General features: G+C 39.4%; 2 protein-coding genes across 12 annotated transcripts in view; one reads left to right on the top strand and one right to left on the bottom strand.

Moving 5' to 3' along the window:
* Positions 1 to 7,620, top strand: part of MPPE1 (metallophosphoesterase 1) — a 33,292-nt gene extending 25,672 nt beyond the window's left edge. For all 7 annotated transcript variants that reach the window (XM_027676837.1, XM_027676818.1, XM_027676798.1 and 4 more), the window contains 5 exons: positions 1,639 to 1,747; positions 2,627 to 2,698; positions 2,812 to 2,934; positions 3,736 to 3,876; positions 5,305 to 7,620. In XM_027676837.1, the coding sequence (XP_027532638.1) occupies positions 1,639 to 1,747; positions 2,627 to 2,698; positions 2,812 to 2,934; positions 3,736 to 3,876; positions 5,305 to 5,487 (628 nt within the window). In that variant the 3' untranslated portion in view covers positions 5,488 to 7,620. The remainder of the gene's footprint in view (positions 1 to 1,638; positions 1,748 to 2,626; positions 2,699 to 2,811; positions 2,935 to 3,735; positions 3,877 to 5,304) is intronic.
* GNAL (G protein subunit alpha L) overlaps positions 3,878 to 25,679 on the bottom strand; it is a 193,517-nt gene continuing 171,715 nt past the window's right edge. For 4 of the 5 annotated variants that reach the window (XM_027676779.1, XM_027676766.1, XM_027676772.1 and 1 more), the window contains 7 exons: positions 20,611 to 20,665; positions 17,818 to 17,891; positions 16,949 to 17,007; positions 16,586 to 16,706; positions 15,185 to 15,315; positions 13,037 to 13,104; positions 3,878 to 9,034 (listed from right to left, as the gene is read on the bottom strand). In XM_027676779.1, the coding sequence (XP_027532580.1) occupies positions 8,888 to 9,034; positions 13,037 to 13,104; positions 15,185 to 15,315; positions 16,586 to 16,706; positions 16,949 to 17,007; positions 17,818 to 17,891; positions 20,611 to 20,665 (655 nt within the window). In that variant the 3' untranslated portion in view covers positions 3,878 to 8,887. The remainder of the gene's footprint in view (positions 9,035 to 13,036; positions 13,105 to 15,184; positions 15,316 to 16,585; positions 16,707 to 16,948; positions 17,008 to 17,817; positions 17,892 to 20,610; positions 20,666 to 25,679) is intronic. The other variant, XM_027676757.1, reaches the window with a different exon arrangement.

The following is a 25,679-nucleotide window of genomic DNA, read 5'->3' as shown; positions in this document are numbered from 1 at the left end:
TAGTTTGATATACAGTGGAAGCTGTACTTTGAGATGGGTAAATTGTAACAATTTCCTTTTAAATGGAAAAGTATTGTGGAGCCAGAATCCATTTCTCTGGTTTGCCTTTTTACTTCCTTGCATCTGGTAATGAGCCATGGCTGTAAACATAACAAAAGGATTCATAAAGAAACACAAACCAACTTCCTCTGTGTTTACAAATTAAAAGTTTCATTAATTTTAATAACTTCTTTAGTCTGCAGAACTTAACTTGTTTGAGGAATTTGGGAACATAGCAGTTGCTTTTCCACTGTTTTCCACAGGGTGGGGTAATAATGCACAAGCTGATTTTGGCTTGGAGTAGAGTTTCAGAGTTTGTTCTCACAGATGTGTGTCCGTGGCTGCAGTTATCTGCTGTGTGCCCTGTTACCTTTAGATACCATGCAGGAGTTCGACGAGGGAAACCAAGAGTGAGTTTGTGGAAAGGTGTTTGTCTTTAAAGCTCAGATATACGAGGGGAAGGCCCCCTGCCACTCTGCATTTGGCATGTGTCATATGGTTGTAATCACTCGTGTAAATGTGAGATTCAAAACTTGCAGTTCCTTAATTAAGCAAATGTGAAAAATATTCTCAACAGGTCTAGAAATGGTTGTGTCTATTTTAGGAAGATCTATGAGCTTCATGCATGCTCTCTGTAAAGCTGTAGTTTATCATGCAGATGTGGGGTCCTCTAGATATGTATTTCAGCTGTTGTAAAAATAATTATTAAGGAACATCTCCACATCCCCTTTGATAAAACAGAGCAGTGCGTGTAGTTACAGACTGTATGTTTGGTATCATGTTCATTAACTGAAATGAGGTGCACTATTAATGAAAAGTTCTGAGATAAACTATTTTACAACAAATGTGTGGTATAAAAGCTTAATTTGCTAAGAGAGAATAACTGGTTTTTTTTGTATTGACTAGTATCTCTTAAGTGAAGGCATTCAGCTCATTTGTGTCTGTAAAACATACTGAATTGAACTGGAATATATCTCAGATCCTGAATGTGTGACTAAATGGGTATGAATCTTCTGGCAGAAGTTCAAAGGTGATTTGAAATCTACAGGGAAACCTCCTATTACACATACAATCCTGTTTTCTGTGCTAGAGACTGCAAAGTGCGAAACTACGTTTGTTCAGGGTAGCCAGCCAAATGCAGTGTTGTTTTGCTTTTCAGTTGTTCTGAAAAAACTGAATGTCTGAAATTCTGTCTCTGACGTCTAAAGTGTGTGTGGGGAGAAAAGCGAGTTCTCCTTTCCCTTAGAATTCAGCTTAGTGACGAACTTCTAACATTCCACGAGAATACCACTTGAATATCCGTTAAAATGTGAAAATATCTTGATGTGTAAACATGAAGCAGAAGGTATATTGTGCCACCTAATTAAGAACTGATTATAAAGCAGCCTACCAGACAGAGAAATGTCTACAGTGCAGATACTCAGAGGAGGATTTATAGCATGAGATTTCAGAAGCTGTTACATTCTGCTTTGTTGAGCTGTGTCCAACTTGCAAACACTTGCATTTTATAAAATAAAGTTTATCCAGCATGTGTGCATGAGCAACAAATGCGTTCCTGCCCTCCCCACTTCTCTTCACCCACCCCCTGGTCTTTTCCAGCTTTGTCCTGGTGAACAGTGTAGCCATGGACGGTGATGGCTGTGCTGTCTGCAGTACCTCAGAGGCAAAGCTTGTGGCACTTTCTCACAAACTGAATTGCTCCCTGCAGGTAAGAGTTTATTAAATATCTGATTACAGCCAGCAATGGGATATTGCCGCTACATAGTCACCACAGTGGGAATATTGATACTGTAGCAATAATCAGGCTAACCAAGACTCTCCTGAAAAAGATCTGTTTCCAATTCATATTGCAACTTGTTTAGCAAATCTTTCTGCTCATTTCTCTCTTACCATTTTTACCTAAGTGTTGCTTTGCACTAACGTGTTAATTTCCTTGTCAGGGTTGCCAACAGAGGGTGTCATTTCCTCTGTTCCAAAAAAAAGGCAGAAGTTCTGTAACCCTCCCTTTGATTTAAAATACATAATCCTGCATTTATGTTTATGCATATTATTCTGTTTTATAGCCTTCAAGCTAGCCTATTATTTTAGTTTCCTGATTCTATTGCAGTCCTGCCTTTATAGCCTAGTAATGTTTTAATTGTACCATTTTTTCATCAAATCCAATTGCTTCTTGTATTTCATTCCTCTTCACCTTCTCATAGGCCTACTGGACTCATAGTGGGCAGCATGACTGATGGGGCTGGCAGTCAATCAGGAAACCAGGTCCCAGTGGAAAAATTAGCAGACTGTCTCTCTCAGGCTGCCCCCAAAGTCTTTTGCCTTTGTGCAGTGAGATCCTGCTGTTGCTTTCTGCATTCAGAAAGAGCACAGCTGTATTTACAGCATATACAGAACAGGGAATTACATCACTCCACAGCAGAGACTCTCAGAAGTTCATACAGTGGATAGTGCTTAAACACTGTACTCTTAGCTGAAACTGCTTTCCCTTAAAAAAAAAAAAGGCCAACAACCACCCCCCTCCAACCCCTCAAAACCTAGTTATTGCTTAATTACCATCACCCCTTCTATGGATTAATTTTATTCACAGAAACCAAATCATTCCAACAAAAGATGCAGCAATGTGGAGGAGCTTCCAGCTTCAGAACCCATTCTTTTACAGGTGTGTTAAGAGGTGGAGGGAGGCAACATGTTGACATGGGGTTTTGTGTATTTATTACTCTTCCAGAAAGGCTGGATCATTAACAACTGGTCCTTTCTTTTAATTACTTCCAGCATTACCCTCTCTATCGGAAAAGTGATGCTGAATGCAGTGGAGAAGATTCTGCTCCTCCAGAGGAGAAGAACACCCCCTTTAAAGAAAAGTATGATGTACTGTCTCAAGAGGCATCACAAAAGGTTTGATTTATTGGGAACTTGAGTATTGGTGGGTAGGTGAGAGGGGAAACACAAGTGTAGCTATAAATAGATTAAAAACTTGTGGTAAGTCTGTTAGCTGGGACAAACTGACCACACCTCCTCCTGCTCTAATGAGGTCTATGAGAGGCTGCTTGTTAGAGCGGCTCCTCTGAGAATCGTCACGATCATGACCTTGATCCTGCTGGGTTTCCCAGGCATAGGTCATAAGTCCCAACACTCTCAAGTCTCCTGTGGTGCTGATACCTCCGCTTTACCATTTTGTACTTTCTGTACTGTATAGAATTGCTGACAAAGCTGGTAGAAAGCCACAGTTTTCCAATACTTTGAAAGCATTGTTTTTGCTGAATTAGTAACTGCAAGAAAATGTAAAGATAAGGCATTCCCTAAAAACCTAATGGTCAGTAGTTTTTTCCTTCTGCATAAATGTCTTCACTCAAGACTGTCAGTACAAAATTCTTCCTTAGACAAGAAAATAGCATTGCTTTACTAAACCCAAAATTTTTCTACTTGCGGTAGCAACAACATGTTGCCTTTGTTCTTCTGATCTGTATGGCCTAAAAAAAAAAGCCCAGTAACTTGGGATCAGGGCGAAATGGGTGTGATTAATATTGCAATACCAACACATTTCTTACTGGAAAACATAACTTTACATAAAACACTTTGTAAGAATATTGGAATTGCCATAAATTCACTCTGTTTGAAGAAAAAAAAGAGGGCTTTTTAAGTTAAACTTTTTTTAGCTGTGACTTAAGTTTTGTGCTTTATCATTTTGCGTTCTAGCTGATATGGTGGTTTCACCCCCGTTTGATTCTCAGTGGGCACACACATAGTGCTTGTGAAGTGCTGCATGCAGGGAAAATTCCAGAAATCAGCGTCCCGTCATTCAGTTGGAGGAATAGAAACAATCCTAGTTTCATCATGGTAAGTTTTAATTTTTTTTTATTTTTGTCAGATAACTTTCATAAATAAATCAACATGGCAGTCAGCTATATTTTAAAACTGATTCTACCTGTAAAAACGAAAAAATAAAAAAAAAATTGCCTACCCACCCAACCCACTCAGTACACTGCATCCACTTTATAAAGTACATCTGTGGGAGCCACATGTTCTGTGTGGTACAAAGCAATGCTGTTGAAGACCTAATTAGTATATGGGTACAAGCATCTAACATTTTCTTATAAAGAGGGTGCATTGTAAACTACTGACTTGTAAAAATAATCAGTATTGTGCACTGAACAGTAGAAAGACTAGTTTGACGTGGTTGATTTACCAACTATGAAAACAAGACTGTATCCACCTCAGACTCTTTTGCAGGGTGATGATGGTTTTCAGACTTGTGCATTAACCACTTCACGCAGTGACAGCGTTTGTGACGTGCCCACAATCTGCCTCCTCATTGCCAATTCACATTTTATACAGTGTGTTGGTTATGCTTGTGCAGGCAGTTCCAGTGCTCAGTATATCCTTAGAGGTAAATCAATTAGTTCCCAAGTTCAAAAACAAAACAGAACTCCTAAAAACTTGGAGTAAGAAGCAAAACCTACAATCTGTTTACAGAGTAGTCTGTGACTTGAGGGGGGAATCTTTTATGTATTTTTTTACTGGTGTTGAGTTTAGGCTGCTTAATACACAGATAACCCCAAACTTCTAAATTCATTTTATGCAACTGTTAATATTTGTTGTTGAAAGTAGTTCTGTTTATTCCATATTCCTGAGAGTAGCTGCCTTCAAACTACAGACATTCTCTGCACATACCAGACAGTGCATCTTCACTGCAAAACGAGAGGTTGGCTAATTAAAGTTGCATCATCTTCACTACTGTTTTAACTCCTCAGCCTCGGTCCATTGTAAACTTTAATTTGAACTGCAAAGTCAAGCCAAAACCCAATGAAGTTCTTTGTTGTTGAAGTTCACGTTTATAATTTGGATTAGCCAACGTGTTTTTTTGCAGCATGTACTGGGTAGGAGGAGGGTTCTGGAGGAGGAAGGGGCACATTCACAAAACCTAACTTTAGCTTGGAAAGGCTCCTTCCAGGTGGGTTTACAGCAGCTAAAGTTAGGCTTCTCTTGAAGGCAAATCAGATGAGGAGCCCAGGTCTCGATTTACTCTAGATGGGAAGATTGGCTTCTGGGCTCGTGTTGGCCTGGTGAATATTCCAGTTAGTGCCCAGCACCGCAAGGTATGGACTCTTCAGCCCCCTGGAGAAGGCACTGGTACTAGGAAACTGGCCCCAACCCTTGCCACCCAACATAGGATTTAGAAATTGGAGATCTGTCAGCCGTGGTGTTTCCTCCTGATTCAGAACCCACTGTAACACAGCAAAGTGACAGTCTTCATTTCTTTTCCAGGGCAGCATAACACCAACTGACTTCTCCCTCCAAAAATGCTTCCTTCCATATGAGAGCAGAGTCTTTACTATATACTGTGCAGCAGGTGCTCTGTTTGTGATCCTGATACTAGCTCATGTTCAGCTTCTCACTCCACCGTTTTATTTTGCTCAGCGTTTAATCAGTAAGCATAAAGCAGTATGAAGAGCCAGACATCTGCATTCAGTCACTGAAATACCAAAGCTGAGAACAGTCAAACATCAGACTATATTCATGCCAGCAAATGACCTAATTTGATTGCTAGTCTGAAGGCAGGTTGCATTTATACATACCATAGAAGTCCTATACAGCTGATATGACTACTACAGGATAAATAATTAACTGAAATGAACGTTTCATGCTGTACAAAAATACTGTATTCGACAATCAAATGAGTCCTTTTCCTGCTATAATTTTTGTATCAAATATGTATATTAAAAGTGTAACTGTACATTATGTAAATCCTATAGCCTCATCACTTGTCTGCACTAGTGTCTTACCCTGGTGGAGGCTGAATCCTGCAAACTGGAAACGTTTCTCTGTTTTATTGCTGCATGGCCCTTCTAATGTCATGCTTGTGTTCTAGGGTCAGGCAGAAACTAGATGCATCAGCACTGAGAGATGCTGATTTCCATAACCTTTTTAGGGTGTCATTTGTAAGGGGACTGTGGTTTGGGATGAGATCTTCTGGTTCTTGACACAGTAAATTGTTAGCTGACTGTAATTTGCAGTTATCGTCTACCAGACAACAAAGGGAAGAAGCTCATGGATCCAGTTTGCTGATACACACTTAAAACCTGCTTAAAAAAAATTAGGGTGACACCTCAAGCTGCTATTTTCAAAGAGATGTGCTATGATGAGTTTAAAAAAAGAGGGCCCTATTGCATCCCAGAGATCTGTGTGGTGAGGGGCCCTCCAGTTTCTGATCTCCTGCAAGAAGGGAGGTCAAATACAGCTGCAGTAACATTATCCTATGCCTTGGCCCTCAGTCTACGGACAGATAGGGATAGGAGTGCACGTTATTTTAGATTCCTGCAGGGCGCCAAGTCCTGTCGACTTTGTTGTAATGTCACATGTTGAACTGCACGAGAGGCCGAGGCCACCAGCTGTGCCACAGGCCCCAGCCCGGGGGTCAGCACGGAGAAGATAAAATCTGAGCTCAGCATCTTCACTGTGTGAGGGAAGGTGGACAAACCTACTGCTGCTCCCCACCTGCCCTGGAAAAAACAGAGGGACTATTTCACACCAGAACCAGTTTTCCTGCTGATGTTCCTGCAGAGGCTGGGAGCTCTAACCTGAACTTCTGGGCTGGGGATAGTTTAAATAAAAAAGACTATCTTTTGTTATTCGCTCTATTACTTTCTTTGGCATGGGAAAGAAGTGAGAGAATTTTGGGAATTTTGTTTACTATTAGCTTATTCCACCCAGCCTTTCACTTTTTGGGAAATATAACTAAATTGAACGTAACACATTTCTGGGAAGAGAAATGATCATATTATAGTATCTAAAATGGGACTGTTTTATATTTAACTAGAAACAAGTTCTCAACTGGTCTGTAGTCTGAATTTAAAAAGAGGTCTGATTGGGGTTTATAACTAATAATGATACTTACAGTAAAAAGTTAATAAAACCTACTAATTTTTATGCCAGTGTGAGGATTGTGTTAGCTATTAATCTCTCCCTAAATTTAAAATGAAATGGGGGGAATGGTCCAAAGTGTGGTAAAACACTCTATAAAGTAATGTAGTCTAACATTTCTCTTGGTTTCTGTTATTGCAACTGTAATTTTAGACATTTGTACAGGTTATCTTGGACACAGGAAAAGTATATAGTCACAGACATAAAACACCTATGTATAAAATATAAAGCAGTGTTATAGTTACTAAAAAGGACATGCCTTATTGCTACAGCAATTCTTGCTTTTTATATATTGTACTGTACCACAACTTGTTTTGAGAATGTCATTTGCATAAATTATTCAAGTTTGAGAAATATTCACACATTTTGATTCTACAATATTTAAAATAAAACAATTTTCTAATGTGTCTCTTTATTAAAAGAGAAATAAAAATGTCATCTTGTAATTCTCTTAGGCCAGACACAAGGGTTTATACACCTTTTTTTTTCTTATCTTCTTTCTTGATATTTACTTGCACAATGAAAGCTGCTGTTGGTACAAAGATTGAAGAGCTCTATATAATGGTGCTTTACACATTCACAATCGGTCTGTGCAATTGTGAAGTTCTATGAATGACCAAAGAATTACCAAACATATTTTCTAAATATAAAGGACAAAAAGAAAAAAAGAAAACTAAATCCTTGGTTCCCATTAAAACAACACCAGGTTGCAATTTGGACACTTGAATGAATTCCAATGTTTTAAAGCTGAGACTTCAAAAGAGAAAGGCATGTTTGCTGCAACATCCGGTGACTGTAATACCTTACTTGGAAAGGTAAGTGGTTAATTTGCATAATTTATAATTTTTATACTAAAGAGCATTTTTATATAAACCAGAAAAAAACCCCTAAACTCTACAGATAAAGTTCTTACCTCCAGTCACTGCTGCAGGTAAGGTTGACATCAAGCTGTACAGCGCAATCAAAAACATACTTACATCTTAGCTCATTTTACAGGTACAGCCATAATCAAGGCACAAAGATCTTCTACAAGTATTTTTCTTCAATAAAGTTGTACAAAATAATATTACATTTTACAGTCTGTACAATATAATAAACCAGCAATAAAACAAAAAAATATATATAGGGAGAGGACTGTTGTCCAAGAATGATCGGAACTAAAAGGATCATTTGTGGACAGCACAAATAACATAAGTGAGGGTGGTAAATTTTCTGCCTAGATGCAACAGGCTGAAAAGTAGCTGTAATTCAAATGCCTGAGGTGTGCAGAGACACTTAGCTCCAAAACCCCAGAAAAATTGCTTTGTCTTCACTGTTCCTCTCATTATCTACTCTACTTCCTGTGCCAGTAACGGCTTAAAAGAGGAGGTCACTTTATCAGTTGACCTGCAACTCAGAAATGCTAAAAACTGTGACAGAGTAATAAATATTGTGGTGCTGCTACATTGTGTGTCTACTTCCTCAACAGTATTTAATAACCTGATACAAAGTGCATTAATCTTTTTTTCACCCATCAAGTACTCTTCAATGTCATGTTCAAAAGGAAACCCACACAGAGGGATAGGTATGACTTTAGTGTCATCCAGCTGACATACCAGTTTGAACTGAGGTTAACCCACTGGAAAAAATTTAGCAGGTCACGTTCAGTTTAAAAAAACAAAACCTAAGGGAACAGAGGTAGCCGAGGGGCTTAGTGGAATGACGAAGAAGTGGCATGTCAAAATAAAGCACAAAAATCGTCCCAAAAAGCATGAAGGAAAAATAACCCAAACTCGCTTCAAATCAGCTTTAAGGTTAAATAATTAAAGTAAACAAAGTGAAGAGACTGACATTTCTATAGTATATTCTTCCACCCTGTGTGGGGTAGTATCAAGAGAAAGAGTAAGGAGCAAAGAATTTAAAACCACAGGTTCCACGGTGATCCCCCTCACAAGAGTTCGTACTGGCGGAGATGCATCCTTTGAATGATGTCTCGACAGTCGTTGAACACTCTGCGGATATTTTCTGTGTCCACTGCACATGTAAAGTGTGGGTAGCAATAATGCCGGCCATCTCCACTCGCTGTACTTATCCTCTGTGGAAAAGGTAAGGCAAAAAAAAAAAAGAGTCAGTTGCTGTGCCATGAGAAGTTTCACATCTCAGCAGTCTATAGACTTATGGAGAACCAAGGACCCTGGGAAATTCTCTCTATATATATCACTAAAGTAGGTAAATAAGAAGGAAAGGCTGTGATCTGGTCCAATATGAATGACAAATTTGAAATGAAGATTAAAAAAAAAATTATGGAGTTATATACTTACAGGGTCAGTATATTAGTACTTTGTGAGACCCACTAATGCCATCATCAGTTTCACATGCTATTACCATTTGCACATCACTGTGCAGCTACATCTGTGTCACTGACAGCTGTGCAGTCTGCCATGCAGCTGTCCCAGGAATTATTTTCTCTTCTTTTCTGGTGCCATCATGTGGCAAATTTTTGAACTCTTGTTTTAAATCAGCAACACAAAACTGAAAAGTTGTTAAGCCAGCAGTGGCAGAGAACAGAATCCTACTGCTTCTGCTTTTTGAAGCTGAAGGCCCCTCAAATTACCTTCACTTAGAGCACCTATTAATCCATCACTGAGCCCAGAACCTGGTGGAATTATTACCGGAGTGGCTGGGTTCCCACAGAGTAATAAAGCATGCACAAATCCAGTAAGCATGAGACCATGCAGAATTACATTTTCTCAAGGCTACTGCACAACTTTTTAGGTTCTAACTTATCCTTCAGCATCACTTCCCCCATGGTTATCTTGTTAAAATTCCCCAGGATCTTAAATTACAGAAAAAAAAAAAATCTTAATTTTGTTCTGTATTCCTATAGGGCTGATAAACATAAATCCATTCTAGATCATTATCTCGCAGAATATAGATGGAATGTTATGGAAGCAAAATGTCAGTTCTTAGGATAGTGATTTTTATAAATATTTTCTAAGTTCTATTACAAAATCACACTGGCTAAACAACAAAAGACGCTGTTTTATCTTACCCTGGCTACATTATATATTTTTAACACAGTGATTTATTTTACATGTAGGATTAACCTTTTAAATACATGCAGCTACAGATATGCAATACTATAGACATTTAGAAGTCATGATTTACATAATTAGGTCAACAAGAAATTGCAGACTTTTGCAGGTAACTTAGGTAAGATTAGATATTCAACACTGATTACACAGGGGTATTCCATACACTTTCTATAAATTATTTCCTTTTTACTATGCTACATTCAATACCTAGTTCAAGGCTTACTCTCATAAAAAATACTAATAAGTATTTGCCTGTGTTTATCATGCACTGATGTGTATGGCAATCAAATGCCCACTATGTTCTGGTGACACCTGGTTACATAAACAGCATGCCAAAGGATGTATTTTCAAAATATTAGGGGTTTGTCTATTTTTGTCACCTGACAGCTCTGTATTTCTCTTGTTTTAAGACAAAGGCAATATTTGAACCCCTACGCAAAACTCATTTTGAACAGTAGTGTGTTACTTAGCACCAGTTCAGAGGGTGAAAAAATCCAAACCCTGGGACAGCAATGAAAGAACATTCACCTTCCAAGTGGGAGTATTTAATACCAGTATTGAATACCCCTACACTGCAGCACCAGGATGGCAGTTTCCAGCGAGGAGCCATATGCATGATTCGAGGAAGCCTGGTCTGTGTGTCTGAACAGCAGCTCCTTCACCTGCCAGATTCAGATTTTTTAAAAACCAGCATGAACTAGAGTGGCCATTCCACTGTTTTAACAGGGGTTGCCTACAAACAGGGGATGTATTCAAACAAAACATCAGCAGCTGGAGAGCCCTGTGTACAAAACACCAAAATGGGGCTGAGGAGTAGCCTCAACAAGGAGTGCACAAGCCCATTGCCTCCATGAAGAGTTTGGGAGGAGAAATGATGTGCCTCAGCTAAAAGATGGAGAATTTTCTACAAGATACATTTCCAGGACTTGGATATGTGCTCGCCAGCCCAGCCCTGAAGTGCATGAGCCCTGAGCTGAGCATGTGCTCAGCCAGCCCTCACACGCTGCTCTCCTGACTGATATCCAATGGTGCCCATCTTTGCTGCCCAAGCCCCCAGCGGCCACGGGCCCCCACACCAACCCCGAAATCGGGAGCTGACGTATTTTGCCTTTCTAATACTCGTACACTACCATGTAGCAAACGTGGTCAGTTTCAACCTCCTTCTAAAATTAGCCAAATTACATGCTTTAAATTTGCCAGTACCATTGACTACAGCCAGGCAGAGTTTTAGGGGGTGCAGCACCATGGTGGTACTTTTCACATGTATCCATAGCTTATGCAGACCTGCTACCATGCCAAAAATCACAATAAAGCATAATAAACCCAGATTTCTTCGAATCATCAGACCCCTCCCAGTCTGTACCCTGAGCTTATTTTCTCTGTCCCTTTTGTAACTCCTTCTGAGACCTTAGTCTTTCTTGCCTGACCCCATGGAACTAGAAGTCACCATTTCTACTTGGCTTTCTCCCCTTCTCACTCTCTCTCGTTACTTGGGGCACACACAGCCTGCTCTGCGGGAGGGGTTGATAGCACGACTTTCAGTTCAAACAGTCCAAGAGCATAAAGCAACTGTTCGGATGACTACATCCCTCTGTTCCGTCCTGCTGAGAAACCAAGCCCAAACCCAGGAGAGAGACACACGTTATGGAGGAGATGCTCTCTGCCAAGCCTGCGGCAGTTGCAGGCAAACGAGGGAAAAGCTGTTTCAGCCCCACACTTGAGCCCCGGGGACTGCCTGGCAGGTGCTGGCCCAAGCCCAAATGCATCCCCCACCCCCAGCACCCGTGGTGGTTTTTTATGTGATTGCAATGCCTACATCCTCTCCCCTCCCCACTTCATAGGTGGCCTCCTTCTGTAATGCCAGTGAGTCATGGCAGGTAAGGACCTTGCCCTTAATGTGTTTTTTTAAATAATGAAAATAGATAAAGGTGGGGAGTTTCACCCTAGTTTCTCCATAATTCAGATCTCTTAGAGCCACCCTCCTTCCAAACTGGATACTGTCACCTGCTTCACAGTATTTCAGCATTACCACAAGACAGATTTGGCCTGAAGTGAGGTTTTTTTGGTAACTCTTATGTTAACAGTGCAATCTGACATTTTTCCTCAGAATCCAGAAGGCTAAGGCAGTGAATGGAAATCCCTAAAGTGTGAACACAGTTAATTGCTTCTTTCTTTCTTGCTGCATCAACAGCTGTAAATCCTAACAATACTTGAAAATACATAATGACTTTAAAATGCTTAATTCTAATGAATCAATTTGTTATCTCAAACACACACATATAGTTTCTTCCAGTAGGGCACGACGGATGAGCTTTGGTTCTGGTCTCTGTTACTGCTCTGCACTGTGGGAAGAACTCAGTATGAGTGAAGCCATAAGTGATGCTGGATTAAACCCTCTGATTCTGATAGAAGAGCTGGGCTGTGTTCGCATGCCTGATAATAGCTTTTATCTTCAAAATGTAGACAACACCTCTTCAGCTCCAGCTTCAGAAGAAACCTCAATTGCAAGAGTAAATGTGACTAGACAAGGAAAAAACTTTCTTATGATTCCTCAGTAGGGCCATGACACCAGTCATAGGGTGAGGCAAACCTCCTAACTGGCACACCAGAAATCATAACTAAGAATAAAATCATAAAATCTACTTTTTTTTTTCAATCCCTCTTGCCAGCTGACCACTGCCAAAGTCCTTGGAGGAATGCAGGATAAAAATAAAAAAGCTTATTTGCTTACACATGGACTGTACATGACCATTCTGAGCACTGGCACGCACTTGCTGCGTGACACTTTGCATGGCAGGTGACTTTATATAAAATAGGCATAAAAATGTGCAAACACTGAGGAAGGTTCTGCAAGATGGGCAGCTGAAAAGAATTAGGAAATTGCCAGACGTTGTCCTCTCCTTCTAGCTTTCTGCAAAACCCCATCAGTTTTCCCTAAATAAACCATGCCATCTGTCAGTATTTCCTATGATAGAATCACACATAAGATGAAAATTACTCACTAAAAACTCATCCCGGATGAAGAACTTGGCTCTTGTGACTTTGGGGTCTTCTCCTGCATCTGGTGTTGCTGTTCAATTAAAAACAAATGATATCAAAAACATGAAAAGCAAACAATCATCCACTTTTTGTAACAAAAGGGTTAATAAGGAGGAAGTACCCTTTCAGTACAGAAATTGAAACGGTAAATATCTATAGGAGATTCCCAGTAGGTAATTCTAAAATGGAAGGGTACAGTAAAACCTGACTATGCATACGAAATATTTTAGGAACCTGAAAATTCCTGAAATTGTTGCAACAATGTCATTGGTCATATCACAAAAAGGCTTACTCACATCCACAAGTTTGTTCATATAGATATAAAACAAGTGGGAGTTAGGGTTCAGCTTTTATCAAAAAAAGCAGCTGAGCTGTTCAGTTTCTGCAGCAGAACAGCATCTCCTGAAAAAAGCTTCTGCAAGGCAGGATTTTGGCTTTAAAAATGGTTAGTCCAAGATTACATTTGGAAAAAATGATAGCATCAAAAGATCTTTTGATATATATGTATTTTATTTCCAGGCCCCTAGTCAGCAGAATACTTAAGATGCACTGTCCATCAAGTGGCCTTAGACTAAATTCTTGTTGAGCAGGGGACTCGTTACTTGTTGATCAGTACTGTTTGTTGGCAGATGAAGTCATCACTATCCAGGCCATGCAACAACTATATTTACTTAAGTGTAAAAAACAATATGTTGAAGAGATAACCTATTCATTTCCTGTCAGTATGATCCCTCCTCATCTAAGACACCAAATCAGATGCTTATAAACATAATATGGTAAAGGCCAGAATTTATCAGAACACGGAAACATATCTTTTATCTACAGCACTACGGGTAAAAATAAGAGCAGCAGCACAATCAACAGCATCTTGGAATTCTGTGCTGCATGCCCATGATGGCTGAAATTAAAGAATAAATGAATAACTATGGGTTAAAAATAGACAGCTGCTTCATATGTGGATACTTTGGATCACTCTAGATATCCACTGTGAAATCCCTCTCAGAAACACCAAAAGCTACTTTATTCTGACAACTGGCTTAGTATAAAAAAGTGCTGAAAATTCACTCAAACTCTGTTTACATGATGTATGTTTCAGAGAGGGAAATTTGGGTGAGGGAGATAGATTTCTTCCAAAAGCCCTTAGCATTGCAAAACTGGTGCCAGGTTAAATCAGATTTTAGGACAGTTTATTTATCCTCTGCACCTGAAACTTGGAATCACACTCCTGAAATTCCAGACCTGAATGAAAGTTGAAAATAGCTTATTAGCATCTCCACTTCTATAACCTAGGCTGCTGGTGGTAGTTGGTGTAGAATGAAAGCCTTTTGCGAAAGGTGGCTGCAAGCACCACACCAGGGTCATCACTCAGGTCAGGCAGATGCTAGTGGGCAGGAAGTGCAAATTTTACCACATTTGCTAGACACAGACCTAAGACATTTGGGAAGCCCTCTGTCTGGTATAAAACCAGCATAATACTAGAGTTTACTTATGCAATATGTTATTGCAGTGCAGGAATCATTGTAATTCTTGAAATTATAAGAAACCAAACCCGTGTTCATTGCTTCATTGTCACAGCTCTCTTTCTACTTATTGATGTGGTTTTCCTCCATTAAAGTTCCCTTTCCAATCTGCTGGGCTTCCAGTACTTCAAAGAATTTCAAAGGCAGTATTTCAAGTATTTCAGTATTTCAAAGACTGAAATTTACAGTGTTGGAGGATGAAGAATGCCTGCAAAATAAGTCTAATGAATCCCTAACAAAGTTCAGCACCAGGGGATGCCCAGCCAGAAGCATCTGGCAGGGGGAGAGATATGCCCAGCAGCTTTGCCTTCCTGGGACTTGTGGTTGCTCCCAAAGAGGGAGAGGCAGGTGCTCTGGAGCCAGCCCCCCATATTCCTCCCACAGCAGCCAGAATCCCTTCAGACCCTGCCCATGCTGGGGTACGTCTGAGCTACTCTGCCGGCATGCTCCTTGCCTGACCAACAGTTCATGTTAAGGAACGCTGTGTGCTTGTGAATTTGTGTGTGTGAGACAGACAGACAGAGACAGTGAGAGGAACTGTGGGCTGGGCCATGCCAGCAGGTCCAATCCCAGCACGGGGAGAAATCTTACCATCCTCAGGTACAGTATAATGCGCGTATTCAGGAAAGTAATCTTCAATTTTTGATTTCCCTGCCAAGACTTTTTCAGCCAGCATGTCCTGTTTATTCAAGAACAAAATGATAGAAATGGTCCGTAACCACCTGTCAAGAAAAAAACAAATGTTTGTGTTATCTCTGACATGTTAATCAAGGAAAACATATCATGTCATAGAAAATTTACTGTCTATTCCTGTGTGGACAGAGAGTGAAGTAGTGTGGAACATGCTTTAACAGAAAAAAAAGATGACCTAAATGATTGTTTCGATTGGGTTGCACCTGTGCTGGTGACCACATTTGTAGGATCAGTAAATACATTTATAAAAACTGCAGTGGACATTGCTGAAGGGAGCAGTTTTCAATTTTTTTTTCTAAATCATCCTTTAGATATAAAGTTGGGAAAATGATGACATTTTCTAAAAGCTTTACAGTCCGCAAATAGACATTACCCTCTGCTTTGTTTGGTTTTGATGAAGCAAAAAAAAAAGGGCTGGAAAGCTGCCTTCCCTCAGACTGCTCTGTCTTAACTATTGTTCATCAACACAGTTATTCCATCTTTTAGGGTAGCCTGTATGACACCTGGTGAATAAAAAGAAAGTAATCTCTCTTTTCTTCCCCAATTAATCCATCACTGTAACGATGTGCCTTTGGGACTTGCAGTTAACATTCTTCCTCATTCCATCTTCAATCACTTCTCAGTGCAGAGCATCCTCACACATATGTGCTGAAAACTTCATCACCTTATTCTGTGTACTGTTTTTACTTATTCCCTATCAGGAACCTATTTGGCTTGCTATTTGGTTAGGTATCTATGATTTACATGCACTGTGACAGAATGGCAACTTAATGGCAGTTACAGTTAGATTAGACCTGAAATACCATCCCACAAGGCAGAAATACCACGCGCTCTCAGAGGCGAGCCTTATGAGAGCGGCTGCCCACACGGGGATCAAGTGCAGCAGCAGCCGGGGAGGGATTCGAATGCAACACCAACAGCTCCTGCCGCTGTGTTTGAGGAGGAGATCAAATGTTATTCTGAGGATCTCTTAGTCTCGGCCAAGCAGCACAGTGACACCAGGGAGGGGTCTCTCCTGCTTCCCTTGTAGCAGCCAGCCTGGAGGGCTTGCCTTTTCCAAGCTGTCCCCATGCACTGCACCATTTTGGCAGGAGTGGTGAAACATCACGTGCACCATTGCTGTGCCATGGCCCCTGCCAGGGAAGGGTGTGCACCATGGGGGCACACTGTGACCTGGCCCAACTGGGATAGCTTCTGAATAAACAATCTGAGCATACAATAAGGGGAGTCCTGTTTTGCAAGGAGTTTTGAACTGTAGTTAAATTGGGGAGGGTGGGTGGGAAATGAGTTTTGTTTTACCTGTTATTCCAGATACTTTTGAAAAGGTCCAGGGATTCCCGTAGTCTATTTGTGTTATTGTCTTCCCTTATTACCATGTTGTAGCTGCTGCAAGCCACAACGAAGATGATAGCTGTGACATCTGTGCAGAGCACACAAAAGAAAAAAAGAAAAAAAGGAGAGAGGAGAACATCTCTGTTATCCCAGCAAATACTTCTCAGGGCAACACTGCCATTACTCCCTAGTCTGCCAAAAATACCAGAAGAAAATATCTGTAACACTGGACTCCTGTACTAGTGAGATACTATGTGTGAATATGAATAATAAGCTGCTCACACCTCAGAGAGTAAGGCCAAAATAAAAACATGGAATATTTTTACTTACCATTAAAGCATTGGATCCATTTTCTTCTCTCATCTCTCTGGCCACCTACATCAAACATGCTGTTAAAAAGCCATAGGATGTTATATCATTTATGTGCACTAGGAAAACCACACAAAGCATGCAGGATGAGGGTTTAGCTAAAAATCTGACAGCCCCAAGGACAGAGGCAGTAAAATATTGCCTGAAGAGGAGAGAGATCTGCTGATGCTGTGCTGCATGTTAGAGACAGCTGCACAGCTTCACCTGTCCTGCTCTGCCAGGAAAAGACTACTGAACCCATAAAATGAAAAATATACTCTTCAAGGGCACAGAAGTGCATAGGGCATGTAAGACTGGACCTATGTACTGTAAAGAAGGACAGGTTTCAGGGTATTTTGAAGGGTGGTGGGGAGAGTGCATCTCTTTAAGGAGGAGGACATGGGGGCGGCTCTGCCCTATCAGCGCTGCCACCATTCTGGGCAAGAACTGGTGAGTGAAGGCAGCCTGAGGGTGGATGTTTTACAGAGACACAACGTAAAACTTCAACAAACACAGAGCTAGTCTGGAAGATGGGAAAATTCTCACTGAGCTCTTATCCCAAAAGGTATGAGTTTACAATGCTATACCAATGAACCAGTTTGTAAAAGCAGCCACACTCAAGCCCACAATAAAGTATTGCTAATACACATAACTAATATCAGCTCTTTTTGCAAAGTATGAGGTAATTTTACCAGAACCTATGGAAAGAGAGCTAAAAAACCAAACCAACCAAATAAAAAACATCCATTCCCACCATAAGCCTACTATACCAAGAATACATGAGCATAGACATCTGAACGAAGTTGGTAAAAATTAGTATGATATTCATAAATTATTATTAATAGACTTACTGGAAATTTACTTTATCTACTTGAAATCGTGTTTCAAAAATCCCTGATGTCAACACTCTGCATCTTAATAGGTCCTGGAAATGAGAACACAGAAGCTGATTAGTAAGGCTTTTTTCTAACCTAATTTTGCTTTTAAAAGCTTGGAATACTATTTTCCATGAAAAGTCTTAACTGTTTCATTTAATTAAGGTTCAATCAGACTTTTTGGTAAATCTGCATTTGTCCATAATAACACAGTAGATAAACACATGATTCATTGCATTCGGTTTGTGCACACTCAGAAAGAAGGAGACTCGATATATGTTCTCCTTACTGCCCACTGAAACCTGTTCTTGATGGTCATACAACTTGGTATGAGATGCAGATAATGAATTCTGAAGTTACATAGAACTAAGAAAAATTTTATTCACGTTGTAAAGTCAAGCATTCAAATGTTAGAAAACTCCAGGTTTACAGTTGCCCAGGCAACCTTAACTCTGCCCTCTTTTGTATTGAATGAGACAGGAGTCCTATCGAAATAATAGCTTGTGACTGAGTAATTAAAGCTCTATTACAGAGCACAAGGGAACAGAATTTAGGTTGTACAGAAATGCGGTATTTCTTTCTTATTTTTCAAACTAGCAATACTTTACAACTTAACTAACTTTCTTTTAATAATTAAAAGATAGTAATTTCCTCGATTCTCAAAGGAAGTAGGCAAAAGCAATTTATGATGCATATCTCAGGCAACTAGCTCTCCATGTGCCACCGTCACCACCAGCAGCACTTTTAACCTCGACTATGCAGCGCTGCCACTTGGGGAGTCAGTGCAAAACAAAATCGGAGGCTGGAAAAAGTTGCCAGCTGCCTGATGGGGATGAGCCTCTCAGAGCAGCTACAGCTGCCTGCCCTCAGAACACTCCCCTTGCTGGGGAAAGGGAAGAGCTGCTTGGTCCAGCTTAGCTCTCCTTGCCATGCAGCAGCTGTGAAAGCGGGGATGGAAGGAGGCAGCCAGTGGTGCAGAGTACGAGTACAGCTTGCCTTTTTCCCCTATCCATCTACTGCTTGAAGTACTCTGGTAGCTGGCGAATCTTGGCTGCTTTGGCAGCCACATGGACTCAGCTGAAGGTCACTTAATTAATTATTTTAGTTATTTTATATGTTACTGTCATTTTCTGTCACTTGCTGGCATCTATTTGTTCTTGGACTCAGCTGTTACTTTGGATGGTGCAAAAAGAAAGCAAGAGGAAAGAGGAAATTAGGGATTTTTACCAGTTAATTCAGCAAGACAACTGATACAGCATAATGGGATGAAAACAAAAGCAAAAAGAATCCTCCCTTTAGAGCAAAAATTTTCCGCCTGCCAAATAACAATGGACTCTTCTGATCTTTGGAGACACAGGGTATTTCTTCCCAAAGGAAATTATTTGGAAGAATTTCTAGATGATGAATGACTGCTTCAGGTAGAGAAAGGCCTCCCAGGAAGAAACAGGGCAACACTAACATAAATCATGAAAGTCAAAATGAGGCTTTGCTTCACTGACTTCTCTCTCCAGCTGAGTGATATCGATGCTAAAACCATGAGGTTCTAGATGGAGCAAATCCCAGTGCTACAGCTTTGCTCTGAAAATGTCTTGAGGGCTTTAATAATTGATCCTATATTGGGTTGACAATACAAGTTTCACCTTATAATACAACGCATGCTACTTTTTACTGACTTCTGTTTCAGAATACAGTCAGAGTAATTGTACACGCTTGTGGTGATAGACCTAAACCAGGTCTGAAGGAACAGGCTCTGCTCCACATACTTCCTCAGGTGATCTCTGTCAAGTCACTTCTCTGAATTTCAGTCCCTGATTGCACAGTGAGATTTGGCAGTTGTATTTTTTTTAAGGGCATCCATGTATCATACACCTTGCATGGTTAGACCGAATTATCTAGTGCAGGGATTCTCTTCTGCCACCTGTATTTGCAGTTTATGACGTGGCCCACAGTCTTGGCTGAGACTGCTAGATGACAGTGGGGTAGCAGCACTGAAAAATAAAGGAATGTTTGCCGAAGAGACATCCTGCCCAAGGAAATCACACAGCCAGAGCTCAGGGAAAGCAGCCAAAGACGTGCAACATAGTGAAACCCTTTCTTACTTCAAGGCTGAACCACTTTAGCCTTAACATGAATGTATTTGTCATTAGAGCACTCTTATCAAGATGTATCATGGCATCTGGGAAAAAACATGTCTTGTCCTGCAAATAAGGCTTAAATAGAAACTATGCTGCCCATAGGAGATGGGCACAGGCAGGAAAGAAGAAATCTGCATGCCCACAGAGAAGTCCACAAGGTTTGCTGCTGCCACTGGTGCTCTCCCCTGAATTTGGACACCAGATCCACTGCAAGCTTTTGCCTCTGAAGGACCCTTCTGATGGACATGCGAAGTCTCCCCCTGGGATCACCTCCACCATTAAAATAAAGCACTGCTGTTAGCAAAGGCTTGTGAAGGAAACAGTAGGCTTTTACATTTATGCTTTCTGTTCTCTCTTCCATACAATTTGTTTGCAGGACACAGAATGGGAAGCAAGAAGAAATAACAGATGTATCACAGGAATCACCGACCTACATGTAACAACAGTAAAAGACAAGCTTGCACCACCAAAAAGCCTCTTCTTCTTTAATATCCATTACTTAAACTGCTAGACCATATTTTGATATTCTGCTGTATGGCCTATTTCAGCTGCAGCTGGGACTAAAATAAATTACACAGAGCACCCAGATGAATGAGAGTCTTGGTTCAGACCCTATCCCATTAGTTATACTAACCTGATCTGTGGGTGTGTAGTCATCCATGCTGACGCTGTCAATTCTTTCTAAAAAGCTAGAAGAAAAATAAACATGCACTTAGATATGTAAAATACTGTCTAGTAGAAGACTTCTCACTACCTTTTCTAGTTTAGACTCCCACTGTGAAGTAAAACACAACATGAATGGTAAAGTTATGAGCCTTGATGTTTTCCTGTATATTCCTTTAGGCTACATTTTATAAGCCAAATAAACATTTTACCCAGGCTTTGTTTCAATACAGCACTTTTACACTTACCATTATGCAGTACCCACAACCGGGTCCAAAATGCAGTTAAAATGTTATAATTTTGTGAGGTCCAGTAAAAAATACTACGACTAACCATATGCCATAACATAATACGGTTGTTAAAGGAGATTTTGGGGTTTAAAATAGAAAATGCAGTGAAGGGGTGCCTTTATTTAGCATAATGCTAATCAAGTATAATGTTATGTTAATTATGGTCTCAGTAATGTTAGCAGAAATGCTTGTTAGCATATACAAATAGGTTTGGACTGATGTGCTGCCCGCCAAGCAACAACTAAAGCACAAAGTGGAGAGCAAAACTGATCGGAAGTGGATGTTAATGAGTCTGATTCTTTATGTCACAAAAACTCAGTGGGATGCATAAAGTGGAAGAAAAACTTACAACTGCCAGGAAGGGCAAGAGAAAAGAGAAACAGAGCAAAACGGGGGAACTACATTTTATAATTAATTAAAAGATTTTTTTCAAGCTTTAATTCTTTCCTAACACATGTTAGAATGGCAGCATTTAAGGACATAAAAACATGATTTTATATTTATTGCTAAAATAGGCAGGTTCTCCTCTCTCACTTCCACCCATTTCTTAGATCTCATGTGAGCCCAGCTGGCTCATTTTCCCCAGACTTAGACTTCCCTGTATCACTTAGAAGCTTTCTTGGATATCTGCACTGTTATTTGGTATTTGGCAGTGAATATCCCACCGGCCGATGCATCCCACTACAATACTATCAAGATTTCTTTATCGAAAGGCAGGTTTTCCTCAATTTTACTTGAGTGTACACATGGAACACGTCACACTTAATTGTGGTGGGAAAGAAAAAAAACCCCAGTGAACTCTTGACTCAAAATGTGACTCACTGTTAACACAGGTAAAAATACCCCCCTAAAAGCCTGTTTGTAATTCTCATAGCACTTTCTCACGGATATGAACTGAAAGTAAAAGAAAATGCACTGCATATATATTTACTTATACTATTTTTCCTTTTCAAGCCTCCATTGGTACAGACGGGAAACAAAATGCAGCATCTACAGTTAGAATATCCAGCTTTTCTTTCTGGATGATCAAGGTGTGATGGCTAAGCATAGTGTTTAAAAAAAATAAATCTCTCTTCAACACAACACAATGGGTGCCTCAGAACAACACTACATGGAAGGAACTCTAAAGAAAAAGCATCTTTTCACAAAACCTCCTCCCTTGCTAAAAGCCCCATAAACCTATTATAAGGATATAAAAGTACATCTTTATAGTCAACTACAGTCACCATGGGAAAGAAGTTGCATTTAGACTGAACCTTTTGGTCAGATGATTTTCATCACCTTGAGAATACTGATCAAACACAGTTTAACTTCAGTTATCCCCACAGAAAATGCAGACACCAGAGCAGAGCAATGCATTTTTAACTGGTGTACCTATCATTAACAGAACTCTCATCTCATGCTTGCAGCACAGGACATGAAAAAAAGAAGGCAAAAAAAGCCCAAAGAAAAATGCCTTCAACCTGAAACTTCCTAAACACAGAGTAATTTTCCTTAGCATATTTGTACTTCTAAGTTCATTTCAAAGTACTGACTATGCCTGACACAGGGATCTAGTTAAGAGTGTGGACTGAAGTGAGTGTTTGTACACAAATACAACTCCATCACAAACCCTGCAAAGCAGCATAAATTGGTGTTTTTCTTGCAGAAGCAGAGGTAGAGGTATAAATCAGAGACAATACATCTTGTCTCCACAATACCAGGACCACGTTGGCAGAATTTATCCAAAATGATTAAACATGATATTTAGTGCTAACTCACACCTCTCTCACCTATACAACAGATACTTAAGGAAGGTTATTGGTTGTTAGCACTTGCATGTTCCAAACAGGCAAATTATGGTAAGGAACAGAGGAGTGAGAAGTAATGCAGAGTTACATTACAGACAATCCATGGCAGGTTTGGGAAAGATGTAAGTCTCCTAATTAGATGTCCTACCTATCAGCTAAAGTTGTCTTTCACTTAGAAATCATCAATTTCCTCATAGTAAAAGGACCAGGTTCAAATACCATAAACTGCCACACTGTAGGTAAGAGAGAGCTGGCTCTGACAAAAGTCATGTGCTTAAAAAATGTCATTTGGCATAGCAGCTGTAACATTTTATACTTATAAGGTTGCTGTTCACATGTAATCTATATTAAAATAAATCCAGTGACTTACAAGGTTTTACCTGGCAACTGCATCAAGATGGAATGATATCACTATCATCCAATAAATCAACATGCAGTTACTATTAGGATTTGGATAAATTTTGTAGCTTTACAGAAAACTAACCTTTTCAGTGTGTGAGGGACAGGCTTCCTAAGATTTGTTTTGCAACTACATTAAGTGTGCACTGAGATTTCTAATGCTGAACTCTTACCTTTTCAAAAGAAAATCCTTCATATGAACTCCTTACTTGGCTAATTAGCACAGCATCAAAATGTAGTTCTGACCGGCAAACATACATGGTAGGTACAAGTAATGGATTCCAGATGAGATAAGGAGTTAGTACTGCCTCATTTTTAAACACACTAACTTCATTCTCATTACTGTATTAAAATGGGAAAACTGGAATCACTTTTCTAAATTGCTTTCCAAAGAATGTTAATTTCTACTAATCCTAAATGTTTTGAATTATTATATTCTAGTAAACTATAGACTCTTTTATACATATATATATATATATATATATTTACATATCAGCAAGTTTTGAATTTACATGACTAAAATTTCAATTCAAAGAGCTTAAAGCACAAAGATATCTCCCAACTGTGGCAATGCTCATGTCTCCACTCAAGGAATCAGTGTGAGGTAAACACAATCGCAGAAGAATGAACAAAAATGGACACCAAGTATCACTTATTGTCTCTTTTTAGATCCTTTTTTTTTTCAGCTCAGTGATATTTTCACAGAATTATGCCTTTTTACAATCCTGACAGGTCTTCTATTTATGCAGCTTCTATAGAAACCCATACTCAGGATACATGATAATTCTGCAGTGACTGTTTTGCATGCATGTGCAATAAACATCAAACTCATGCATTCAACTCAATGGTGAATAAAACCATAGCATATTATACAATATTTATATTTATATATTTATATTTCTACATCACAGTTGTGGTTTTACTTATAAATGATTCAGTTTGATAATTAGTGTAACATTTAGGTTACAGTAGAGTGTTTTATGTTTCCTTACACAGAACAGCAGAAACTACCTTTTTTAAAAAATAAATTAGGCAAGGTATTGGAAGGAAGGTCTCCACCGCTCTGTTTGGAAATGGAGTGGCTTGGTTTGCCAACAAATTAAACGGACCAATAAAGTTTAAAAAATCATGAGCTACTGACATTATTATATCTATTATTAAGTTGATCTGTAGTTTTATAAATATCTTCAGTGAGTTTCCTAGGAAACTCAGCTGACACTTTGACAAGCAATCTCTAAATTTTACATTATGCAAGCTGTGAACACAAAAGTACAGGTTTTAGATGTGCCTGCCAGTGCATGAGGGAACTATCAATAAGTATTATTCTCTTTAAAAACCACGGCAATTTGAGCAGCAGTAGCAGCTATATAAGAATTTCTGAAAAAAGGATTCATAAATGCACAAATAAAGAGGAGGTAGTCGTACATGAAAATCCTTTTCTCACTGAATAAATCACTACACAGCTTTGTACAGATATTCTGACCCCACAAACAAAATGACAATTAAAAGAAAAATTGTGTCTTGGGAATAATATGATAGACAGAAAACCCATGCTATATTTGAAAATGTATTTTGACATCCAAAGAATTGGAAAGATGAAGTGCTAAACCACAGACCAATGCAACAAACTAGGCATTTTATTAAGCCTTTGTCTACTTCAACTATTTTTTAATGCTCTTGCCCCAACATTTCAATGGCTTTGTATCAAAAAGTTGCCATGAAAAACAAGAAATTGAACCCTTGTCAAAATGCTTGTCTCTTTAAGAGAAAAAGGGAACGTGGCAAATTTTTAAGGCTTTAAGTTCTCAGAATGAAGAATCTCAAAATTATCTTCAAGTAAGTTGCTGGCATCTGCAAACCTTTACAATTCAGATGGATCATTAAGAGCTTTGCAAACTCCTCATCCAGGCTCAAACTCCCATATATATATATATATATATACACACACATATATATATACACACATATATATATATACGCACATACACACATATGAAACCATCCAGGACTAGGACTTTTAATTCTACTCTCCCCGGATTGCAGGAAGTCACAGGTGAGGCAGACATTTCACAAGGAAAACACCTACCCCAAGTCTCTAGGGAGCTGAAAGGCAAAAAATTTCCCCTTTTATTAATAGTTTCTGCTGCAGTTCTCAGGGACAACATCAATATTTGAACATTCCTCTCCTCCTTTTTTTTTTTTTCATAAAATACCTTTTTACTTATTTTTTAATCAGCTAAGGAATTATAATCCAGTTAATTCTTCCTGCAACATTCAAAATAGGAAACTACGGATTTCTGGCTTCAAGAATACCTTAGGCTTCAAGGTTGGGCTTCAAGCAAACTCGCATGATTTTTATATATTTCTTGGTAACATAAAACATAAAGGAAGACATAATGAAAAAAAGCCCCCAGTAATATTCTAACCCCTAAAAGATTCATTTTCCCAAGTTATCTGCTGAAAATATCAGTGGAAATCCCTCAGAAAGCTCGGCAAAATTTAGCAGCTAGGGATTTTCCTGCCAAATTTAAATCACTAATATATTTTAAATACAGCTTCCA

The sequence above is a fragment of the Neopelma chrysocephalum genome, unplaced genomic scaffold (genome assembly GCF_003984885.1).
Source record: "Neopelma chrysocephalum unplaced genomic scaffold, ASM398488v2 Primary Assembly neopelma1_22, whole genome shotgun sequence".
Lineage (NCBI taxonomy): Eukaryota > Metazoa > Chordata > Aves > Passeriformes > Pipridae > Neopelma > Neopelma chrysocephalum.
Note: the sequence above shows the minus strand (reverse complement) of the source record. Positions and strands in the feature narration are given on the sequence as shown.